This window comes from Xyrauchen texanus, chromosome 1, assembly GCF_025860055.1.
Source record: "Xyrauchen texanus isolate HMW12.3.18 chromosome 1, RBS_HiC_50CHRs, whole genome shotgun sequence".
In the NCBI taxonomy this organism is placed as follows: domain Eukaryota; kingdom Metazoa; phylum Chordata; class Actinopteri; order Cypriniformes; family Catostomidae; genus Xyrauchen; species Xyrauchen texanus.
In genome coordinates this window covers 19,538,089-19,563,921 of record NC_068276.1, presented here as the reverse complement: position 1 = coordinate 19,563,921, position 25,833 = coordinate 19,538,089, and the positions used below count along the sequence as shown (strand labels likewise).

At 39.4% G+C, this 25,833-nt stretch overlaps 1 protein-coding gene across 1 annotated transcript; it reads right to left on the bottom strand.

Moving 5' to 3' along the window:
* Positions 1-1,171: 1,171 nt before the first annotated feature.
* On the bottom strand, positions 1,172-25,283 carry LOC127645122 (nucleotidyltransferase MB21D2-like). Its single transcript, XM_052128644.1, has 6 exons — positions 25,143-25,283; positions 24,900-24,937; positions 24,649-24,729; positions 24,097-24,237; positions 17,577-17,778; positions 1,172-3,850 (listed from the first exon to the last, which is right to left on the bottom strand). The coding sequence occupies exons 1-6, from the start codon at positions 25,222-25,224 to the stop codon at positions 2,487-2,489; spliced, it is 1,908 nt and encodes a 635-aa protein (XP_051984604.1). The 5' UTR covers positions 25,225-25,283; the 3' UTR covers positions 1,172-2,486.
* Positions 25,284-25,833: the final 550 nt, after the last annotated feature.

Below are 25,833 nucleotides of genomic sequence, written 5' to 3'. Positions count from 1 at the left end.
GAAGACATATTTGGTAGCATTTACATACACATTATTCTGTAACCATTCAGGGTATTTGAGATGATGGCTTGATTGATTTGAGAGGTATGCTGTCTACATTCAATTTGTTTGCTTTTAAGCTGGCAAAAAAATTAATAAACTCTTTTATACATATCACCACAACCTGAGGGACTATGCTACCAAATAAAGAAACACTGGGACCACATTAGCCTCATTAAAAAATTGACCCTGTGGCACAAACATTGACTTTTCCCATTAAAATCATCTTCATGAAATGTTTTTGGTAATGATCAGAGACATTTTGAGCCTTAATATCTAATTTACAGATATGAATTTGATAAACCATGAAATTGCATAGTACCACTGTTCATTTGATATCAGGCATTGTGCTAAACAATGGTCATAATATATGCAGAAAACACATTTATGAATATTGATTCAAGAATTTTACTATATTTAAACTCACTAAATAGGTATTTTAAGGTTTACAGTTACAAACCCTGACCATATCAAGTAGAGACAGATCTATTCCATTTCCTTTCATATCAGATTTTATTCAATCAAACAAATCAAGTCCTTTGATCTCTCTTTGGTGTATTTTTCTTGGCTTACAGCACAGAGTAGAACTACCAAAACATTCTATGTATAATACCATGTATAGTAGTAAAAGTCTTCACAAAACTTTTGTCAGTAGCGCAATCTCCTAAATTTGCATAAGAAGCACACATCAAATTCAGCAATATGGGAGTAGGAACCTACTAGAAAAATTAATTTTAGCCTATTACTCATCATTCTCTTGTTACTGATTGTTCTGCTTCTGCACAGCAGCCATGTCAGGAGCATACATGAATATTCTGCCATCTTCCACAGGGTGCTAATGCGATTAATGCTGAATACATATGTAACATCGTTCTATGATCCTTTAACATGCTCCAAGAGGAAGAAATGGATAAAGAGCAATCAGTGATTGAGGTCAGTGAAGTGGGAATTTGGAAGGAGACAGAAGCAGGAAGTGAGCGAGGGAGAGCAGCTGTCTGCAGGAACTCCATTTGTTTGGTCTAGTCTATCCAGTATGTTGTGTTTGACATTCTCTATCATCTCTCCCTCTCACAGCAAATCTGTGGGAGCAAGACAGGGAACTCTATCGCCACAAAATCCCATTCTCTGAATATTCTGACGCAGTTTTTTTGCTGATATACACACAAAACCAGCACACAAATGATCCTTAGAATCACAAAAGCCCTTAGAACAACACTAACACACACTCTTGCTCAAATCTGTTTATGTGCAGATTAGAATGCAATCAGGAACCAAGCTTGATACCCAATCAGCATCAATCACTGTCATCAGCTCAACCAATCAGTATCCAAAACAGTCTCAGGAATCATATACGTCATCATCGGCACATTCCAACCTAGATATCTAATTAGTTAACAAAAAAGCTTGGAACAGTTCATATTTTAAAAAGATTATTTCTACAGGATGTACAGCAGCTTCTTACAAATAAAGTATGGGCCCTGAGTTTCATAGATATTCCTTGTCTCTTTATTCTCTCTTTCTGCTTTTATTTTCTGTAAAACGCCTCCAACTTGCCAGTCAAAAGAATGAAAAAAAGTACCTGAGAAAGGGAGCAAGCAGGGTAACTGACAGACTAGACTAAAGAGAGATTATATAATCAACAGTCCCAAAACATCTCTTCAAAAAAAAAATATTACATTCCATTTCATCAGAGTGCACCTTGGTCTTGTTGTTTTCCTGTTCAATTGCCCTAAGGCCTTGTCGTGGAATACAGCAGAAAATATGTAATCTCTCTTTTCAGTAGTACTGAACTTCGGGGCAACAACCCTCTTAAAACCCTGTAGAATATCATCATTGGAGGAGTCCATCAATGGGAGATGTCTGTAAGATGCCCTTGAATTACCTTTTTAAGATTTCATGAGTTGCATTATAGTATAGAAAATCCATCTGATCTCTTCTAGTCCCTGAAATATGTTACACCTGTTGGTATGTGCAACGCTTAAGGGACTTTCACGTGACTTGCATCAGGTCGCCAATGCACCACTTAATGTCACTTTGACCTTCTGATTAAACACGCTGCAGAAAACATCTTTTGATTTTAGCATTGGCATCGTCAATGTAATGATGCATCATCTCATGATAATCATTAGCATACACTTGGCAGGTCAGCGGCAGCAGGGTCATAGTTGAAATAGTTTGAACATTGAGCCGGGGCATTGCAGAGGTAAAACATGTAAAAGCCTCTTTACAATTCCTCACTGAAGCATCAAACAGGTGCTTTTGATTGTAGTTAGTCTTGTTGATTGACTGACTGTGGAAAAAAGGCAAATAAAATACAAAAACTGGGATTGGTTTAGGATTTGTATTAATAGAGAGCACAGTGAAAGAACTATGTCCTCTTACTATAATCTTTGTTGTATATGTTTGCTGTGCCCTGGGCAGAGTATCATCCTTAAAACTTAGTCCGGTTAGTAAAACTTGTCATCAATCCGAAAATGGGGGCGTGTAACATCATCTGGGTTGAGAAAGACTGAAATAGACTTGCCAGGGTTTTCCGTTACAAGCTGTTGAAGTCGCTGTGCTAAGCGGTCATCTTGTGGCGATCCTGCACCACATCCATGCCCAGGTGCTGATAACCTATGCCCATTGCTTACAGCTCCTGCCGCTTCACGTTTGAGCTGACATGCCTGTCGTGCCTGCTCTAATGCTGCTCTTAAGTGCTCAGCAGGATCGGAGCGTAAATGTGCAAGTTTCCGTGCAACTAATAGTGCTGCACTGTCTGTGAGGTGCTCTAGCATGTTGCACTGAGGAAGAAAATAATTAGGACAGTTTTTGCCCAGAATGCAGTGTGCCAAGTCATCAAGAAGACCAAGGAACAGGCGGGCAGGTGTGTCATGGTCTGGACAGCTAAGAAAGGTGGTAGGTAAGCGATCACATGCCCAGAACAGCAAGGTACGTAGGTGGTAGAGGCTAAGGCCAGTGCGAGGACGAACCAACAGTCTTGACAGTACAGCTTTAGCTGCTTGGAAGGCCTGTGCCATTGGGTAGGCCACACATTTCTTCAGCTGAACCTCACTGCGGGAAAAGGCTAGTCTCCACTCACGGTCAGTTCTGGTATTAGGGCTAGCAGCTGGAGAACAGCAAGGGAGCAAGTAAAACCCACTTATGGCCTCTTCCTCTGTTATTTTACCATCCCAGAAATGATTTGTCGTGAGCCACCCCTGTGCAACCGCTGGCCATCCACGAAATGAAACTACTGGAAGCAAGTCATAGAGGATTCGGCTAGTTCCTGCAGTGAGAATTAGTGTAGTAAGTGGACCATTCCGCTCCACACGATCAGGAACAGGGATCCCTCTTTGAGGATTCTGTCGCAATTCTTCCACCGCCATTCTAACTACACTCCAGAACCAATCAGTCACCAGCAAAGGAGAGAAGTAGCATCCATCTAATGATTGGGCATACCGCAAGGATGGGATTGAGCCTTGCACTGCTCCAATTTCTTCCTCCTCATCCTCCTTGTCTTTTTTCTCCCTCTTATTCTCGTCTTGACAGCAGATACGCCACTGTGATAGCATTGTGGGGTCGCAGAGGCGCAGACTCAGCCATGAATGGCATGGTGGAGAATGCCGCATGTCCAGTGTTACAGGCTGATTTCGGTCATGTAGCTTGAGAGCAGGCACCAAGAGAGTAAAGTCCAAATCAAAGTCAACACCTTTTGCATAGTCACCTAAATCCTCTGGATTAAGGTCAAGAACACCTTCCCTGGCCCCACCTGATAACAGCAGGTACTCATTAGCAACTGGTAGCCGCTTGTCTACCTTTTGCACCAGGCCTGTAAAGCAAGATGAAGAATAAATGGGTCAAAAATCACAGGGGAATTGAATTGTGAAATATTCAGCAAGGTAATGTCATGGTTAGCAATACAAAATTACAGCATGCAAAGACTCCTAATATTTGTATATAGACTTTCTAAGTGGTATATCTTTGCACATTCATTGCTGACTAATTTGCAACATAATTTTAACTATTTTATTGTGTTATTTTAATTATTTTGTTGTGTTTGTGAACATTACGACATACTGCTATGTGATATGGTCATTGTTGTGTAAGTTACACTAAAAAGTAATTACATCTTCTACAGTGTAATTAGACTACTGTACTGAAATGTAATTGCATTACTTATTACTAATTACATTCGAAAACCCTTATGAAAACCCTTATTGACAAGGTGAAAAATACAAGGATAGACATGAAATTGCTCTTTTAATTGTTTCAAATAAATCAAATAAAATCGAATTAATTATTAATGAACTGGCCAAAGAATTTAAGAGGGCTGCGTTATATTAGAAAGCATACATTTGTACATTAGACATTGTTATATTTAAAATTCACTATTGTTTTATATAGAATTGTTCTATAGTCATACATATACAGTATTTAACACAATTACATCAGAAGTAACTGTAGAGTAATCCATTACTTTACTTTTTTCAAAGTAAAAGTAATTACAGTAATTAATTACTTAGTAATGCATTACACCCAACACTGGATAACATGTTAGATGTATAAGCATGATCCACGTGGAAAAGCCGAAACTTTGTGGCCCTTCAAAGTGTGAGAACAAATTTACTATGGTCAGGGTGAAAACAAAATTACAAGAAACTAAACAGAAACACATGCACATCGCTTGTGTTAAAAAAAAGACAAAAGGATGAGTAGGTAGACAAAGGAGGGGAAGGAGAAAGGGAAAAAAGAGTGACCAAATTAATTTAGCTCAAAATACCAAAGAAAAGGTCAGTTGTTTGGAAGACAATTTTATTTTAATCTGTAATAAACTCCTCATTGTTTGTCATTTCTGTCATTTTCAATATGACCAGCAAACTAGGAAGATGCCAAGGCTGTCATGCATTCTTCCATACAAACACAAGCGGCAAACAAAAGATAATGAACTCGGACACTCTCTAATATTTTAAAATGCTTTTCATTATTTACAAATTTTGGATGTATAGCCTTGTCAAGCTGAAAGGGATTCATCATACGGTTAATTATAGCATGGACCTTTCCATCACCATTAAAAGAAACTGAATTCAAATTATTTTCGAAAAAAAAAAAACACTGGGCAATTATGAGCATGAGACTCCAAAGCCACAATCTTGCATTGCAACAAAGAAGAGTAAGGGAAGGAGAATGGATGGTTAGATGGATGGACAGACAAACAAACATTGTTGGTTTCACATTAATGCATGAGGCGGCAGCAAACAATATTAAGAACCAAGGGGTGTGTGAACTTTTAAATTTGGGTAATTTAATGTATTATTTTTTGTCATCAAATATATGTAAATACATGATTTGTCTGTAAAGATAAAAATTAATAGCATCATCGATTTCAGTTTTGTAATTCAATCTAATGCTCTCACTTTGAAATGCATCCCCTCTTTTTAAAAGCATTAGCTGCACATTTGAAAGCTTCTGATATAATCTTATGCAGTCTCTTTTTTTTAGACTGGTAACCATGGAGATATTTAGAATTATTTAGCACACACATTTAAACATATTTTTATCCACTGTAATTAAAAGGATGTTTTCAGTTACTTATATGGCTGCCACATGGATCTGTTACTTGATAGTGCTTTAATGACCTATTCTCTAAAGATGATCCTCCACAGAGTAAATAGGGAGAGAAACTGTTTTCTTGCCGGAGGCATTAAAATCATGTGTCCAACACAAGAAGCAACAGCTCTACTAATTACCAGATTGTTAAATGCAAATTAATTTATCTTCATCAGCCCCAACTGCCAAAGCCATCAGCACCAGCTGGTTTCCACTCATCATTTTATCAAATGTCACCATGATTGAGCACTTGAGGACAAAAACAGAACAACAATGATTTCCAAACAGGTCTGAAGAAACATCAGTCTCCATGACAGGTGCCAAAGGGGATCTGGTTAGCTGTCAATGCATCAGTTATACACAGCACAATCAGAGTTTGAAATCAGTCACATCTAGGGGGCAATTGGTTTATTCTGTTGCTTTTCCCACAGAACTATTATGTCATGATTTACATTAGAGATGCACTAGTGTACTGGCCAAACATCGCTATCGGCAGATTAAAGTATCGACACCAGATATCGGCTGATTGGTCAAAAATATCTGATAATCAGGGCCGATAATTTCCTGTCAAACGGAGAGGGAAACATGCATCAGATAATTAGCCTATGAATAGTGCTGATTGTGAAAGAAAATGTCTTGTGTGGGATTACTTTAAAATGGGTGACAATGAAAGCAGAGTTGGTATTTGTAAGCTTTGCACTGACAGAATTTCATGAGGTGGAACTACCGTTAAAACGTTTAATACAACTTTAATACAATTTGATTGCTCATGTTAAAGCTTGACAGAGCAAGGAATATGACCAGTTCGGTAAAGCTAAAGTAGAGGCTTCTTCAGCAAAAAAGAGACATGCTTCATTCAGAAATCTTATCAATTTAACGTGACGAGGCAATTAAAAATTCTGTTAATAATGTGCCTTTAATTTCAGTGTTTTGTTTACAACTGAGACCAGTTACTCTAAAACATGGAAGACATAGACAGAGTTATTTAGAATAAATGTATTTAAATTTATTTCAAAATATTTATTTATTTATTTATTTTAATGTTGCATAAAAAGCAAAACTACCAAACTATCAGTACTGACCGATGTTGTTCTGAATAATCAGCTATAGGTTCAGCACAAATAATGTGTATTGATGCATCCTAGGGCTGGCCGATATATTGCATATTAACGATATAACCATGAAAGTTTTGCTGACAATGTACAATTTATCAATATCATGAATATTGTAACAATTTTAATGTGCTTTTATTTAGCAATTAAGTTTCATAAAGAGCGCATCAGTAGACTAAGTTCACGATCCTTCAGGGCTGTACAACCAATCAAAATAACATCAAAATGGCGAGTTGGTCATATGTGATTATAAATCCACAAAAGGCTGTGATTTAAAGACAGATAAACATGGTCTGTGTGATTCAGAACAAACCGGTGACATGCCGACCTGTGTGCACATGGCAGCACACTCAGATGAGTTTGCGAGCATTTTGAAATCAAAGTAATGCAGGTTGAAGCATTCGTGCAATTCCAAACATTAGTAACCGCTACAAGATATTATACAAATCTACAAATGTGGCAAAGAATTACAGAAAAGAAGGTGATTACAGCATTTCAGGAAATTGCCTTTGCCTTTTCTGTGTCTAAATAAAAGCTCCTTGTGAAGTGGAAGCAAATACAACATCACTTTCTTTGTCATAATAGAAGCCCCAGGTGAAGGTGAAGTAAACAGGACAGAAATTGATTACTTTTGTATGATGGGGAAAAAATGGAACTGCGCTCTGCTAGCTCAGGGTGCATAGATCTATAAACCTTCAACATTCTCAAAAACAAAATTACCCGCACAATATTTTCTTAATTCATTTACATTTATTTTATATCTCACAGAAAAGGAGAACACAGAAGTTTCGACCTCATAGCCTCCCTTGTTGTCTTTGTCTATAACACAAATCTAATAATCAGAATAATGATAATTCAGCATTATATATAATAATTATATACAATAATAATAAACCTGATGCGTCCCAGTAATAATTTTGTATTATGCAATGCTCAACTGGGTTTCAAAAATAAGTCAGTGAAGTAGCTCTGCACACCATGTTCATTCATAAAAATGTATTAGTAAAAACATATGAAGGGTAAATAATGCTTTTTATTAAATTTATTATGTCGAAATATTGAATATTCTTGGCTACTTGGATGAAATTATGGTTCCTCTGGTTTAAAAAAATAGAAATGTTTTCAGCCATTTTAGGGCAAATACATAATTATTGAGTGATATGCTGAAAATTGTAAATAGGATAAAAAATATCGAGATAAAATTGAAGACATATCACCCAGCCCTCATGCATCCCCAATTTAAAATGCACATACAAGCTACACTGAATGAATGAGGGTTGCATGAGTGTTTTACTTACTAAATTAAAATGAAATTGTTTAAAATTTCATTAAAAAAACTCGAACAATGTGTTTGATTATATTTTCATCCACATTAGAGATTGATACTGCAAAAAATATATAACATGCATTAGTTCTCACTTTTTCTTTTACTTTGGCAAACCGAAATATGCTAACCACCCAAACCTAGTCCCCTGTGGCCCTAACTCCAGGATGACATTGAAGCTGGTAAATATTTATTGTTTTTCAACAATAATAATGATCCCTTTTGTCCTTTTCATTTTTGCCAGCTATAACACTATTTCAATGTAATTAGCTCTGCTGGGATGGAAAGGGTTGCAGTATTGTGGCAGTCTACAGGCTGGCATGCAGATGGTATTTTAATGTTTGCAGGTCATGGAGGTATGAAAAAGGGGAATAATGGTACAAAGATTAATCAAAGAAAAAATGTCATATGAATTCATTTAAGTCAAGGCTTATGCATTTTTTTTAATGAATTCTGGCCTTCAGAGGTGACTTAATGTGTAAAACTTGATGAGCAGGTAGAGACAAGGGTCATCAAAAGTGGATCATCAGTTGTTCAATGATACATTACAGGGCTGAATATTTAAAATCAATGCTAAGAAGCACCCTAACTTGCATACAAATAAAAAGCTGCCTGCCTGTCACTCTCAGTAAGTGTGTGATGGATGCTCGCTTGAAAAAGTCTGCATATTTGTAGTGTATGAGATGGAGACAGTGGCAAGCGGCAAGCTTTTAACTGAACATCAAGAGGTAAAAGAAGAGAGAGAGAGAAAACGGGACACGTAACAACTGAAAGCAGCATGAGGTGGACAAAAAGAGAAACTGCAAAGATTCCAAGTCAGTATGACAGAAAATAAATTCATCCAACCAACCATGTTCGTAAACAGAAGTCCAAACATAAAGGACAAATAAATGAAGTTCAGCATGATTCATGCAACAGATGAGATGAAAAGAGAAAAGCTGGAGGTTTAAAGTTTCCATGAAGAAGGAAAGGCTGTGGGAGTGCGAACATTTCAGAAAGAGGGAAAAAGAGAAACTGTCACCAAAACCAGCATTTGACAGGATTATTGAATGGGGTGATGTTTTCAGAAAATAACACAGTTCTGCAGAATCTGCCTCTTCTTCACTAATGTCATACAAAAGAGGAGAGGGCAAAGGAGACAGGGTGTGATGAGAAAAGGGTATAGAGAGGAGGGCTGATTTGTACTGCTGAGGAACAAAACCAAAGAGAACTAGAGACACCTGCTGGACAAACAGAGTCAGTTGGTTCATGAATATGAAATATATTGTACATTAAATACCTGAGATTTTAGTGATTTTTTTAGTGAGGTTTTTCTGTAAACCCTAATGTTGTTATTACTTACTGTGTGGATGGGGGCTTGGTCATGTAGCTGTCTGTGGGAGAGGGAGAGCGGTAAGGCTCGTGACCTAGGCTGTCATTATCACTAACACCTGTCTCTCATTATAGTGACGGTGGAGGGAGACCCAAAAAGGCAGACAGACAGACACATTAGTTGACAGAAAGAGAGGGACCACAGAGAGACTGTGGATATCGTCGACCTGGTGACACTGGAGCAGTTCATCTCTGACCGAGTGAGTCCAGTGCCACAGCCCGGCATCGCTGGAAGACGCCGTCCAGTTGCCAGAAGACTACATGGTGGCATTTCCAGGAGGCAGGGAAAAAGAGGCTTTTCTTTCTCTCTCTTCTCCGTCCCAATGGGCACTGTAGGGAAGCCTGGGCCGGTCTGTGTGAGCTGCGGGGAAGCCAGGCACTGCCGGGACCAGTGTCCAGTGAGCAAGGTGGGGGACACTGATCCAGATCCCTGATGCTCCACAGGCCGCTCCCGATGGACAGGAACATATCGTATACCGGCAAGTTTAGAAGGGGATACATATCAAGCTTTGGTGGATTTGGGTTATACCCAAACTTCTATCCACCAACGCTTGATGCAAGGTGGAGCATTGGGTACAAATAAAGATACCACTGAGATATTATTTAGGCGGCGGTTAATTCCCGCCTCACCCATCCACTGATTTGGGAACGAATTGACCTGAGTTTAGGATTTTAATAAGGGAAATATGTGTGGATGGTCCTGTAAAATGTTGTCTCTGTGTGTGATTCGCGATGCTATGGCTGGGGAGGCGTGCCCGGGCCATCTACGTCTGCTCCATGTCAAAGGGGAACGCTGCATTACTGGAGCCGGCATCACCGTATCTTGGTCGAGTCGTAGGTGCTTGGTTCGTCATTACTCAATCTGCCAGGGCATTTGTCCTAGTAAACTATGTTATCCTGAAATTCACTCTGACAAGTGTGGTGGGATTACGCGTCTCAGTATTGTAAGACTTTCACACTTTAATACAAGGTCACTGAATCATAAAACATGAATCTCCTCTCTGGCATTATTACAGACAGAAACCTGTTACAGACAGATGTTTTCTGTCTCAGTGAAACGTGGCATAAAGACAATCACTACCTAAATCTCAATATGTGTGCTCCATCCGGTTATACGTTTATTGATATGCAGCGATCCATTGGTAAAGGTGATGGACTTGCTGTTATTAACACATCCGATGTATCAATCACTGAAATCGCTGCTCCCTCTGTTTTGTCATTTGAATGTTTGTTTTTTTAAAATACATGGTGTTTTGTCTGTTCTTGTACTGCTAATTTGCCGTCCTCCTAAACCTATCCCACTCTTCTCTGAACTTACTGAACTGTTGACACTTCTAAGTCCTATTTGTCCAGCTATGGTATTAACTGGAGATATTAACATTCAAGTTGACAATCTGAATTGTGTTAATGCGGTCAAGTTTTTGGAAATTATTGATGGTTTTAATTTTACCCAATGTGTCACCTTTCCAACTCCAACATATTAGATTTGGTTTGCTCCACTGGTGTTGCTATTCAGTCGCTGGAAAGCACTAAAATGAGTATAAGTGACCATAAGCTCATTACTTTTTAACACAACACTTCAACTTCAAATTATTTGATTGAACGTGTTATCATATTTAGAAATATCAAGCACATGGACTATGACCTTTTCTCTAATTCAGTTTCTGTGCTTCCAATTTTTAATTCAATTCTGATTTGTCTACTATGTTGGAGGACTTTGCACCTCTGAGATAGCGTGTTGTCACCTTTAGGAAACCATGTCCCTGGTATACAGATACGTTTACTGAAGGACAGGGGTAGGAAACTTGAGCGGCAATATAAAAAGTCTGGACTAACAGTTCATAGGCATTTGTTTGTTCAACACCAAACTGATTATCATAACTCTCTCAATGCTGCATGTAAGGGTTACTATTCTAAAATCAATAGTGATGGGGTAGATCATAATCAGAATCCGTGTTATTGCCAAGTATGCTTACACATACAAGGAATTTGTCTTGGTGATAGGAGCTTCCAGTGCACAACAATACAAAAAACAATACAGAAACAGAAGCATGACATAGATAAAAAAACTAATATATATATATATATATATATATATATATATATATATATATATACACTCACCTAAAGGATTATTAGGAACACCATACTAATACTGTGTTTGACCCCTTTCAGCTTTCAGAACTGCCTTAATTCTACATGGCATTGATTCAACAAGGTGCTGAAAGCATTCTTTAGAAATGTTGGCCCATATCGATAGGATAGCATCTTGCAGTTGATGGAGATTTGTGGGATGCACATCCAGGGCACGAAGCTCCCGTTCCACCACATCCCAAAGATGCTCTATTGGGTTGAGATCTGGTGACTATGGGGGCCATTTTAGTACAGTGAACTCATTGTCATGTTCAAGAAACCAATTTGAAATGATTCGAGCTTTGTGACATGGTGCATTATCCTGCTGGAAGTAGCCATCAGAGGATGGGTACATGGTGGCCATAAAGGGATGGACATGGTCAGAAACAATGCTCTGGTAGGCCGTGGCATTTAAACGATGCCCAATTGGCACTAAGGGGCCTAAAGTGTGCCAAGAAAACATCCCCCACACCATTACACCACCACCACCAGCCTGCACAGTGGTAACAAGGCATGATGGATCCATGTTCTCATTCTGTTTATGCCAAATTCTGACTCTACCATCTGAATGTCTCAACAGAAATCGAGACTCATCAGACCAGGCAACATTTTTCCAGTCTTCAACTGTCCAATTTTGGTGAGTTCTTGCAAATTGTAGCCTCTTTTTCCTATTTGTAGTGGAGATGAGTGGTACCCGGTGGGGTCTTCTGCTGTTGTAGCCCATCCGCCTCAAGGTTGTGCATGTTGTGGCTTCACAAATGCTTTGCTGCATACCTCGGTTGTAACGAGTGGTTATTTCAGGCAAAGTTGCTCTTCTATCAGCTTGAATCAGTCGGCCCATTCTCCTCTGACCTCTAGCATCAACAAGGCATCTTCGCCCACAGGACTGCCGCATACTGAATGCTTTTCCCTTTTCACACCATTCTTTGTAAACCCTAGAAATGCGTGAAAATCCCAGTAACTGAGCAGATTGTGAAATACTCAGACCGGCCCGTCTGGCACCAACAACCATGCCACGCTCAAAATTGCCTAAATCACCTTTCTTTCCCATTCTGACATTCAGTTTGGATGTCAGACTGCCATGTGACTGGTTGATTAGATAATTGCATTAATGAAAAATTGAACAGGTGTTCCTAATAATCCTTTAGGTGAGTGTATATATATATATATATATATATATATATATATATATATATATATATATATATATATATATAAAATAATAATTATACATATACGTACATACACACAGACAAACACACAAATACATAGTGCAAATCTAAAACAAATCTGTTATATAAAGTATGTTATGTACAGTGCAAAACGTTTTTTTTTTTTTCTTTGTTTGTAATGGCAGAAGTTATTGGTATTGCACATAATTACTGCTCAATGGGGCGGCTTTAACTGTTTATGTTTATGAGAGCCTGAGGGAAAAAAATGTTCCTGTGCCTGACGATTCTGATGCTCAGAGCTCTGAAGCGTCGGCCAGACGGCAACAGTTCAAAAAGGTAATAGGCTGGGTGAGTGGGGCCAGAGTGATTTTATCAGCCTTTTTTCTCACTCTGGAAGTGTATAGTTCTTGAAGGGGGGGGCAGGGGGCAAGCAATAATCCGCTCAGCAGTCCAAACTGTCCTCTGTAGTCTTCTGATGTCTGATTTCATAGCTGCACCAAACCAGACTGTTATTGAAGTGCAGAGGACAGACTCAATGACTGCTGAGTAGAACTGAATCAGCAGCACCTGTGGCAGGTTCAACTTCCTCAGCTGGCGAAGCAAGTACAACCTCTGATGGGCCTTTTTCACAATGGAGTCAATGTGTGTCTCCCAATTCAGGTCCTGTGAGATGGCAGTGCCCAGGAACCTGAATGACTCCACTGCTGCCACAGTGCTGTTTAGAATGGTGAGGGGGGTCAGTGTTGGGGTGTTCCTCCTAAAGTCCACAATTATCTCCAATTATATCCACTGTTTTGAGCATGTTCAGCTCCAGGTTGTGCACCAGTGAGCCAGCCGTTCAACCTCCTTTCTGTATGCAGACTCATCGATATCTCGGATGAGGCAGATGACAGTGGTGTCATCTGCAAACTTCAGGAGCTTGAAAGAGGGGTCCCTGGTGGTGCAGTCATTGGTATAGAGGGAGAAGAGTAGTGAGGAGAGCACACATCCCTGGGGGGCACCAGTGCTGATTGTACAGGTGCTGAAAGTGAATTTCCCTTGTCTCACAAGCTGCTGTCTGTCCGTCAGAAAGCTGGTAATCCACTTACAGATAGACATGGGAACATGGAGTTGGTTTAACTTAGTCCGGAGAATAGCTGGGATGATGGTGTTGAAAGCTGACCTGAAGTCCACAAAAAGGATCCTTACGTATGTCCCCGGTCTGTCCAGATGTTGCATGACATGATGCAATCCCATGTTGACTGCATCATCTACAGACCTGTTTGCAAGATAAGCAAATTGAAGGGGATCTAGAAAGGGTCCAGTGATGTCCTTCAGGTGGGCCAACACCAGTCTCTCAAATGACTTCATGACCACAGACGTCAGGGCGACAGGTCTGTAGTAATTAAGTCCTGTGATTTTTGGTTTCTTAGGGACAGGGATAATAATTGAGCATTTGAAGCAGCATGGGACTTCACACTGCTCCAGTGATCTATTGAATATCTGTCTGAAGATGGGGGCCAGTTGGTTAGCACAGGATTGGAGGCATGCTGGTGAGACGCCATCTGGGCCTCAAGCCTTCCTCGTCTATTGCTTCCGAAAGATGCAACACATATCATCTTCACAGATCTTGAGTGCAGGTTGAGTAGCAGGAGGGGGGAGGAGGGGGGTTGCAGGAGGTGTTGGTGTTTGTGTGTAGTGAAGGTCAGAGTGCGTGTGGGGTGTGAAATTGGGCCTTTCAAATCTACAGTAAAACACATACAGCTCATCAGCCAGTCATTGGTCCACCACAGGGTTGGGGGTAGGATTCCTGTAAATAGGAAGTTGTTTCAGGCCACTCCACACTGATGCAGGGTTGTAAGCTGAAAACATATTTTTCAGCTTCTCAGAGTAGCTTCTTTTAGCCATTATGATTTCCTTATTCAGTTTGTTCCTGGCCTGATTATACAAGACTTTATTCCCACCTCTGTAAGCATCTTCTTTGGCATGATGAAGCTGTCTGAGTCTTCCTGTAAACCATGATTTATCATTGTTGAATGATAAAAATGTCCTAGTAGGGATGCACATGCCCTCACAGAAACTGATGTATGATGTAAAAGTATCTGTGAGCTCATCCAGGTCTGTAGCTGCAGCTTCAAAAAACACTCCAATCAGTGCAGTCAAAGCAGGATTGTAGTTCCCGATCTGCTTCATTGGTCCATTCTTTACAGTCTTGACTACAGGTTTAGCTGATTTTAATATCTGCCTGTAGGTTGAAAGATGATGAACCAGACAGTGATCAGAGAGTCCCAAAGCTGCATGTGGGACAGAGCGATATGCATCCTTTATTGTTGTGTAGCAGTGATCCAGTATCTTCCTGTCTCTGGTTGGGCATGTAATGTGCTGTTTGTATTTGGGCAGTTCACGTGTGAGATTTGCTTTGTTAAAATCCCCAAGAATAATAATAACTGAGTCCGAGTATTGTTGTTCGGTGTCTGTGATTTGATCAGCCAGCTGTTGCAGCGCTATGTTCCCAGACGCGTTTTGAGTGATGTAAACACACACCAGAATAAATGAGGAAAACTCCCATGGCGAGTAGAACGGCTTACAGTTAATAAAGAGCGCTTCAAAATTAAGACAGCACATCCTCTTTAACGTGGTTACATCTGTACACCAGCATTCACTGATGTAAAAGCATGTTCCACCGCCACTCATTTTCCCCGTTAATCCGCTCTGAAAAAGTGAAAGCCTGGCAGATGTAGCACGCTGACCGGAATGGCTTCACTCAGCCAGGTTTCTGTGAGGAACAGTGCAGCAGAGTTTGAAAACTCCCTATTTGAACGTTTGAGGAGATGTAGTTCGTCCATTTTGTTGGGAAGAGAGCGAAGATTCGGTAGATGAATGCCCGGCAGTGCTGTTCGAACGCCGCACTGACGGAGCTTGACCAGTGCGCCGGCTCACGTCCCTCACCTACGTCTCGTAGCGCGTTTAAACAACACAGCTGCGCCTCTTACTAAAATGTCCAGCAAAACGGCAGAACATTCAAAAACCGGGAAAAGATTGTCTGTTATGTGCTGCCAAATGTTCAGCAGTTCGTCCCTGGTCAAACTGACTGGAAAAACATTACTAAACACAGGGCAAACAAACACAGATTGAAAATCTGAATGTGTTAAGATAGTTAATAGACTACTTAAACCAGCCAATGTTCCTACTTGTTCATCTGTTGACCAATGTAATATGTTTCCTCAGTGCTGCATTTGACACTATATCTCACACCTTCTTACTGGATAGGCTGCACAGCTGGCTTGGTCTCTCTGGGACAGTGCTGGACTGGTTTAAATCTAATCTTAAAGATCACTTTCAGTTTGTCATCTTGGGTAATAATAAGTCTGAGACTGTACCAGTGCATCAGGGTGTTCCACAGGGGTGTTTGGCCCCACTCTATTCAGCATTTATATGCTTCCCCTCGGGCAGATTGTTGGGACGCATGGCATTGGTTATCACTGCTATGCTGATGATACACAAATCTACATCAGTACTGGCCCTGATATTAACTGCAATTTAACTGTGCTGATGGAGTGTCAGCATGAAATTATTACCTGGATGCAGCATAATGTTCTGAAGCTGAACTTTACCAAAACTGAGCTCAAGCTCATTGGTACATTGGCTGCTACACGTAAAGTTTACCTAAAACTCAAATTGATGATTGACAACAGCCTTGTTTCCTCCCAGGTGCGGAAACTGGGTGTCATCTTTACGCTCAGTTGACATTTGATGCACACATTAAAAATATTTCCAAAACTGCCTTTTATCACCTTAGAAATATTGCCCGACTTAGACCCTTCCTCTCTCTGGCTGATGCAAAAAGGCTTATCCATGCCTTTATAACCTCTTGGATGGATTACTGCAATGCCCTCCTTTTACTATTAGAAACGCCCCAACCTCGGATTGTTTTAAGTTACTTAAGACTTGTTTATTTAAGGTAGTCTTTTAATATTTATTGATATTAGTTTTATGTGAGGTTGCTGCTGAATGTTAGTAATTTTGTGTTTAGTCTTTTTAACTTTGTGGGTATGGTGGTTGCTGTTGTATGTTATGTGTTTGTTCAATCTTGTAATGCATTGAGTGCAAGAAAAGTGTGTTATAAATAAAAGGTATTATTATTATTAATTGCAACTGAAGTACAGGTATTTCTGTGGAGAATTAAGTTTAATTATTGACTGACCTAGAATCAGCCATATAAATTTTTGATATTGACTGACCTTAATTTAATTAAAATTATTCAGTTGAAACAACAACATTTACATAGCAAATCTACATGCTTCTAGTTACCTTAAATTCATTATATATGAACACCAAGAATAGTAAACTTAACTACATAAGTTTTGGAGATGCTATTACCCAATTGAGGGAATGAGTTTACTCAATCAATTAGTCAATATATTATAGTTTACAGTGTAGGTACTACTTTTTCTAAATGATAATTTTGTAATTATTGTTAACGTTTTTAATACAATTGCTGATTTACATGTCCATACTCTTATCTTACAATTTTGCCTGAACAGAAAATGGCATTTGAAAAATGTAAATGAATTAAATAGCATTTTTGTCAGTTTGCAAAATTCCAGTCAGGAACAAGAATATTGAAGATATTTAGCTTTGAAAAGTAAAATGAAATTTGTTTAACATAACAATTTAAGTGTCTTAAAGTATCAGGTTAGAAAAGACTAAGATAAATATGACAATTTAAAATTTGAAAGAAATGCAAATATTTAAGTTGTAAGTATTATGTATGTATTTATAAATATATACATACACATAATACATTACACACAAAAACACTATTCGTGTTATGTGTGGGACTGTGATATTTCTCACCCAACATGTTGAAGATGAAGTCTTTAGCCATGTGCACCTCGAGCGCGGTCTGGTCTCCAAACTCCTCGTGCTCCAGCTGCACAAACTCCTGCACCTGCTCCGACAGTTGCTCCAGTGTCGTGCCTGAGCGGAAGTCCACTTCGGACACCCGCTTCACTGGCGTCGGCGCACGCGCAGCCACGGCACTCATGATTGTCTCCATTTAGCATTACCTGGACAAACAAAAAAGAACATCACAATTTGGCCAAACCGTTAAAAAAAATAATCACCCTGATAAAATGTCCTGAGTCTTGATTGTATTTCTGTTAATTATGGAAAGTGATTACTTTCATTTCAAATTAAGCAAATTTCTCAAAAATTAAGCAAAACTCCCAATGGCCCTCTGCTGGTAAAGGCATGCAAACTACCCAACTTAACTCAGGTTAAAAAAATATTCCGGGTTCAATACAAATTAAGCTCAATGGACAGCATTTGTGGCATAATGTTGATTACCATACAAATTTATTTTGACTCGTCCCATCTTTTTTTTTCTCCAGGATTTTCTCCCCTTTTCTCACCAATATGGCATGCCCAGTTCCCAATGCACTCTAGGTCCTCGTGGTGCCGTAGTGACGCGCCTCAATCTGGGTGGTGGAGTTCAAACCTGAGTTGCCTCCACGTCTGAGACAGTCAATTTGCACATCTTATTATGTGGCTTGTTGAGCGCGTTACCGCGGAGACCTAGCGCATGTGGAGGCTCATGCTATTCTCTGTGACATTCATGCACAACTCACCACACGCCCCACCGAGAGCGAAAACCACATTATAGCAACCGTGAGGTTACCCCATGTGACTCTACCCTCCCAAGCAACCAGGCCAATTGGTTGCTTAGGAAAAATTACTGGAGTCACTCAGCGTGCCCTGGATCCGGGCAACATGAATGAAGTGAATGCTGTGACTCGAAATCGCTTCATTCGCATGACGCGTTTTTGCGAAAGCCTATCAGCATTGAGATTGTCCTCGGATGTAGTAGCAGAAGAAATCTGGAAAAATGGATGAAAAAATTATTGTAGCGGTGTGTGGGCACCCGGAATTGTATGACACAATGTCGTACATGTACAGAGACTGGACAAAAAAAGACATCGCTTGGAGGGAAGTGAGCGAGGAAGTTGGACTACCTGGTAAGTTCTGAAAATATGCACATCTACTTGATTCCAGCTATTGGTTGTACTTTACTATGAACCAAGTCGTAGAAGCCCCTCCTCCTGTCCTTTTCCAGGAGAAAAGGGGGAACACCTGCAGGTTTGCGCTAAGCTGCGTTCACACTGCCAGCGACACGCAGTGACAAAACGACCTCATCTCATTCATTTTCAATGAGAGCTGGCTACTTCCGGCAACACGAGCGACGGCGACCGTTGGCAACCGGATGTGGGCGTGTCCAGCGACCCGACAATGTTGAGAAATGTTTAACTTTATGCAAATGAAGAGCAACTTTCGGGAGCGACAGCCAATACGAGTGAAGATGGTAGAGCTCACGTGATCCTAATATTTTAATAATAATATTAATTGTAAAGAAACAGTGATGTTTAGACCACTGGCGACATGCAGCGACAAAGTAGCTGGCTGTGTGAACGCGAGTTTAAACAACAAATTATAATTCAGCTGTTAAACTCGCGCAAACAATGAAAGGTGAAATATTTATTTGCGTTGTAAAGCCCCCAACACACCCGCTACCTCTTTTTCTTTAAAAAATAAAATATCAACAATTGAGTTTACGGTGAGGCTCTTACAATTTAAGGGAATAGTGCCATGGGGGGTAAAATGTGAAGCTAATATTCTGCAACTTCCATTGTAAGTGCCTCATTGAAACCCAGAATGTTCCTTTTTTTTTTTAATAAGCAGCAGCGGATAGTCAAAATAAATTTTTGTGTTAATCAGCATTATGCCCCAAATGATGTCGATTAAGCTTAACTTGTATTGAACACGGAATATTCCTTTAAATTTTAATAACACCTACATACTTAAACATACGTAAGTTATTCATAGCGCCTGCAGCGGAATGTAGGTCAGTGGGCAGATTAAGCCGCTAATTAGCCAGTTAATGTATCAAACGCTTGACCGTTCATTATAACAAACACGACACCTCTAAAACCAAGTCATACAGATCATCACAAATTACCCATTACATGTGTTGAGGGAGGGGGCGATAGATGGGATTTATTTATTTATTTATTTTCAGCTGATAAACGAGCGTGTCCACACTTCAAGATCAAGCTGCTCAAATTAGCTGACTAGCAGGTGTGGATCAGTAAATATGAGAGCTAACGTGCTAATTAGCTACAGACCTCAAGCATCAGCGCTGGTATTTCTACTTGAGTTTAAACACACCCTGTTGTCCGCTAGTTCAACGCTCTCTGCCTTTAGACCCGGGTTGTTTGTTTTGATTTCTTTTCTGAAACAGGATTTTCTCCCGTCATTTCCAACAGCTCGGTTCCCCTGCGCGCACCTTCCCAATGCCAACACTTCCCGGAAATCACAAGCATCCTCAGAGAATCTTGGGAATAGTAGTACTTTCAGCGGGACTCAAATCCATCCAATCCCAGAGTTTCACGTTTAATTATAAAGAATGTACTGGCCAGAGTCAGAAATTAACAGGGATAAAAATGATATAGAATGAGACAAAAATGCCACCGAAATTAAAGCTGTTTTGGCAAATAATTATATGCACCAATTTTATGTAATTTTGGAGAGATTGAGTAAGAAATTGCTTCTCATCACATCACAGGGTTGCAAACGCATGAGAGGTGAAAGGGGTGAAAAAGTCATGTAGGGCCTAAGTGTTCTAGGGGTAGGCCTATACATTCATCTGATTTGATTGTTGTATTTCAGTTTGTTTTTTAAGTCCCCTTTTCAAGTTATTTTAATAAGTAAATTAGTTATGTAAACAAAAAGGTGACTTTAGCCAAAAGGTGTGTAGTTTGCATCTCTGACATCAGAAAGGTAATAATTTGATATAATAGTTCTATGCTAAACATAAAAAATATGATTATTTCTACTGTAAATTGAAGTCAAATTTAAGTATGAAATCTGTGTGATAATGAGGCAGACATTTATTGGGTCTCAATCAGAGTCAGAAATTAACTTCTTCATAACTGTAGAGAGCCTTTCCCACTGGGATTTTCAGTGGATTTTATTTATTTTTGTACATATATGAGGGCATTTTTTTTCCTAAACACATCTGAATATTATAATTTTTTTCCTCTTTTTTTTATTTAAATATTTTGTTTAGTTAATTAATTAACATAGGTTCTCAGTCTAAATAATTCGACTGAGAATATGTTTCCTCCCAAATTAAATCAACATCAAATCGTATTTTGTTTGATAATGTTTATAACTAGGCTTTGAAAAGAATATTAGGAACTATATCAGATTTTATATTTAAAAAACAAAAAGTGGGGCATTTTTTGCCCCCACAATTTTTTGTAAATTTTGGGGCATTTTTGCCCTGAGCCCCCTTAATTTTCAGATCCTGCTCAGATTCAAGAGTGAGTTGCACACGCTTGTGACACATGAACTCAATCAAACGCGCCCCTGACAGCTTTTAAACTCTTCCTCTCCTCCACTCACTTTTTTTCCACAGATTGATCAAAAGATTTTCAAAACCCTTTGCCAGCTTTCCCCATCCCATTCCGACCCCCTCTTCTGAGGTGTCACCTTGAAATACTGTCCCTTTGAAGCAGCATCTGAGGCTGACAGCACAGATATTTGATGCAGTGTAAAGGAACGGAGGAGGCCAAGTCAGCAAGGCGCTTTAATACTCTCTGCACTATTCCAAGCAGTTCTTTACCTTGTAATTAACAACTGAATCCTGTCACCTGATATGCATGTAATTATATCTTCATTTCTAATACGAAAGTCTTCTGCATTCAGGTTCTTTAGTCAGGCTTTTGTATGGACACAATCCACTTGTCTATCATACAGACATGCAGTGGCCATGTTTCCATCGAGCTCAGACCATGGTGGTGGAAAGCTGATGGGCTTAATGCCACAAAAGAAGAAGAAAAAAAGAAAAACCCTACACACAGTTTCAAATGAGATTTTAATTTTGAAGAATGTTTTTGACAGCTTTTGAAACAGCACATCTGAAAAGATGGTGATGTTTTTTATGGGCAGAGGGCTGAAAGGAGTCTGATATGTTGAAGGGAAATTGTATTAACACTCTTCTGTGGGATGTGCTGTTATGATTGATGCCTCGAATAGGAAGCGGGAGAGAAGGAATATCTATGAAAGGGGTTTGGGTAATCGTATCAGAGTTTGAGGACATTTCATTCAAAGACGAAAAAACGAATCCTCCAACACCTTCAGACAACATCTCTTTCCAAGTTCTTGCAAAATAGCCCCTGTCTGTGCACAATGACTGACAACCTGAGTCACACTAATTCAGAATGAGCAATGAATTGGGTGCCAAACACTGCCCAAAGAACCAGTGAGGGTAAATGCATAATGTCAGCAGGTCTTCAGGGGAGTGAAGGAAGCCATGTTGGCTATGGTTTGGAGAATTCAACTCCTGTGAGTCACAATTAACAATACCTACCTCAACACCCTGAAATTACACTAACTGTTACTTACCCAACTGAAGAGAAATCAAGTTAAAAGTCTCTTCACAACAGTGATGTCCCTTTGATTTTGGCTGAAACAGAGAGTTCATTCAAGCACAATGACAATTTAACGACTGAATGACTACATGGCCACTGCAATGTACTGGGTGCTTTAAACATTGATTTTTACTGGCAGATGCTCTCCGGACAGAGACAAGGAGGAGACACTTAACATGGCCTTATAAAGCAGAACGTGATACGCCTTGATGGATTTTCATGAAGAGACCCTGATCTGACTTCAGTAATGAATCACTGGTTGAATTCCCAACGCTTTTGATATGTCAGCGTGGAGACAAAGGATACAATGAAAAACCTTTCAAAAAGGCATCAATATAAAGTTGCAGAATCTGAAGACTTACAGCACTTTCCAGCTTATTTTGGGTCTAAAATCATACCTCATTAACATGCACATCAGACAACTGACTTTATATTGTTTAGTTCTTCAAGTATAAGCATTACTGTTTCTTTTTACTAGTACAAAGAATGTCTTATTCTTCCATCAGTACAGCAAAGAGTGGACTAAAGTGGTTTGATTGCCTTGTCCTGATTTGCCCGCCTCTGCTAATAGCCTGAGTTAATGAGGGTTTTACGAGTGGTGTGATCACTTTATCGAGACATGCAGCGTCAATAGAAGCCTCTCGCCTCAGTAGAGTTGGCTTATGAAGCTGCCTTTGCAAATTGACCTGAGGATTTATAAAGCAATTTTCAAAGGTCCCAAACTCAGCGATGTGCCGACAGTCACAGGCCCTGGAATTAGAACCTCAATGGATTTCACTTCCATTTGAATAAAGATAAATTTGGACACTGGAAGCGCTAAAAGTGAGGTCATGGGTAATGAACTGCTTTGCACTGTCATACTTACAGGATCAAAGCCCAAAGGCTATTGAGACATCTTTTAATTGACCGAATTATTCAGAGAGCTATTTCCTCCACAAACCACAATATCAGAAGAAGGTCAAACTGGCAATCAACGTCTCAGACAGCTTTATTTGTTTTCTCCAACAAAGTATACACACACACTCAACATAGAGTACACCTTATCACTCTTAGTAATAAGTCACAAAGGAAAGCTTCTCAAAATGTTTCCCCCCCATGCTGACAAAATAATGATGCATGTGATAATGGACCCTTTTCACAGACCTGTGATGACACGTTTCTGCCTTCTTTAGCATGTAAATCTAGCAAACTTTTTGACTTGGGCTCTGGAGTAGAGCAGATGAGAAGATGTGTATATTGTTTGGGAAATCTTTGATTTGGATGAACACACAAAAAAAAAAATCTGAAATTTGCTTTTGTACCATCATGAAACTTCTAGCTACAGTTCATCTCCTGCGCCAAAGTCATCAATCAACAGGAAAGATATGATAGGCTAATCCCGTTTTGAGAAAGAAATGATAAAATGTCAAATGGAAACTATTTAATAAGACCATAGGTTTATAGTTTATTTCCAAATTTACTGTAAATGCCTTACTGAAAGTGTTCTTTTGAAAAGACATTGAGTAAGTGCACACCCTAAATTAAGAGGTTATTGCATAAAAATATGAAGGAACTGTATAAATCACAACTCAAATACAAGCTTATTTTTTTGTCAGTAAATAAGCTTGTATTTTGAGTTGTGAAGTTATTTTTTTCCTTCACTGAAAGTGGAAAATAAATTGATTTTATAAATAAAAACAGTGTGTTCAATTTACAATACTGTGAAAACCCACACCCCTGTCCCAGTGCCTAATCATCACTTTCCAGATGTTACTGAGAAGGGTTTAGATAAGCCCTTCTCTTTTTCAGCTGCCCCATCTCTATTTATTTCTTGTTCTAGTGACAAAATGTAACATCTCAGGGTCAGGGTGAGCCAAATAGAGATAAAGGTCAAGATTTTAAGTTCAAAGGGCCATGGCAGCCCAGCCGACAATGAGTAGTGTGCCTCCGATCGGTGCCAGCTTACTGAAGCTGGGGTCATTTGTTAAGGCCTGGTGGTACAGGGGACCACAGAAGCAGCCCATGCCAGCAAGGAGAAGTGTGCCCGCCTGAAGTAAAAAGAAAAGTGTGTTACTTTCTGTTATTTTAAATGGTCTCAAGCCAATTTATGGGGGGGCCAGCACGAACATACTGATTGTATATGTATTGTTTGTATCATTTAGAAATGTGTATACGTCATATAATAATGGGTATATCGTGATGTTTCTGTGTTCGTGGTAACAGTCTTCTTTTGCATGTTGGGAAGATATAAAAAAACTGGCAAATAAAAGTGATTCTCATTCTGATTATCTGCTTCATGTAATTCTGAAACAAAATCTGTTTAGGTTTATCTGCTAATTCAATTTAATTCATCTCATGTTGATCAGTCAATGCAAATGGATTCTGTGGTTTCAGTTTACAGATAAAATTTATGAAATTTCATTTGAATGTTTAAAAATGATGATGAGAGATGTGTTTACCAGCGCAGGTTTCCTGCAGCGAGCAGCTCCTAATAAAGCCAGACTGTGGTAGATATGGTACTTGTTTGCAGTATCAAACAACTGATGACACAAAAAGTACACATAAACAAAGAATGGACTAATGCATCACATTCACAAGATTGGCTCCGTTTTAACTTCTTACAATTTGTCATTATACCCCAATAATTCCAAAACCCCCGCTGTGTCCACAATATTACTTGACAATAATTAGACATGAACGGAAAACTCACCTCTCTCTGGTAATCACTCGCTTCACTGTGTCTGAAGCCTGCCCAAGAGAGAGAAAGGCACGAAAGAGTAAGTTGCAAGACAGCTTGATTAAACTTTGAGGAAATGCCTCCCATATGTATTGGCTATGCGCTCAGGCACGTACGACATGTCCAGTGTCCAGGCTGACTTTCAATATTTTGACTTGTCTTGACTTGATAAGATCTGCCTGTCAAATAAAACAATCATTCAGAGATCATTCTTACCGTGCGCTCCATATGCACCTGCAGCAACTGCAAGAGCCCCCGAAACACCAGCTAACCTCTGGACCAGCGAAGCAGCGCTCATGACTCTCGAAGTGCACACGGTCAAACTGTAAACACTATGCAGGAAACTGCTGTCATTACGGATCTAACAGGAAGGATGACGCTATCCACCCATAAGTGCAAGCACTGAGCCAAGATGGCGTCCAACTATACAGTTTCATATCACGTGACTGTTTTAATATCTAACCGAAAGTTCGATTATCTGGTTCAGTAATGACAGGGAACGTCTCTCAGACTGTGACAGAGGTTTTACAATAATTATACGTAAAAAAAATAATAATAATAATAATACAAAAGGTCAAACAACCAGTTACAATGGGTTATTTGTGTAAAATATAAGCTTTTTCAGTCAAGGTCAGAGAAAAATGTAAATAAATAACCTTGTGCTTGTAAATTTCCCATCTACGGAATAAACTAGATTGTTTTAAATCCGGTGTGACCCCAATTCAACGCTTATATCAAACTCTACCTTGAACGCTGAAAGACCTATCCCTGCACAATTAATCATGCGGTTAAATGTGGTTCGTATGAATCATTAATCTGCTAGTGCGCTCCTATAAGTTATTAAATAAAATTCCTGGTTTGGTTTTGCACATATCGGTAGAAAAAAAGAAAATAATAAAAAAAACTC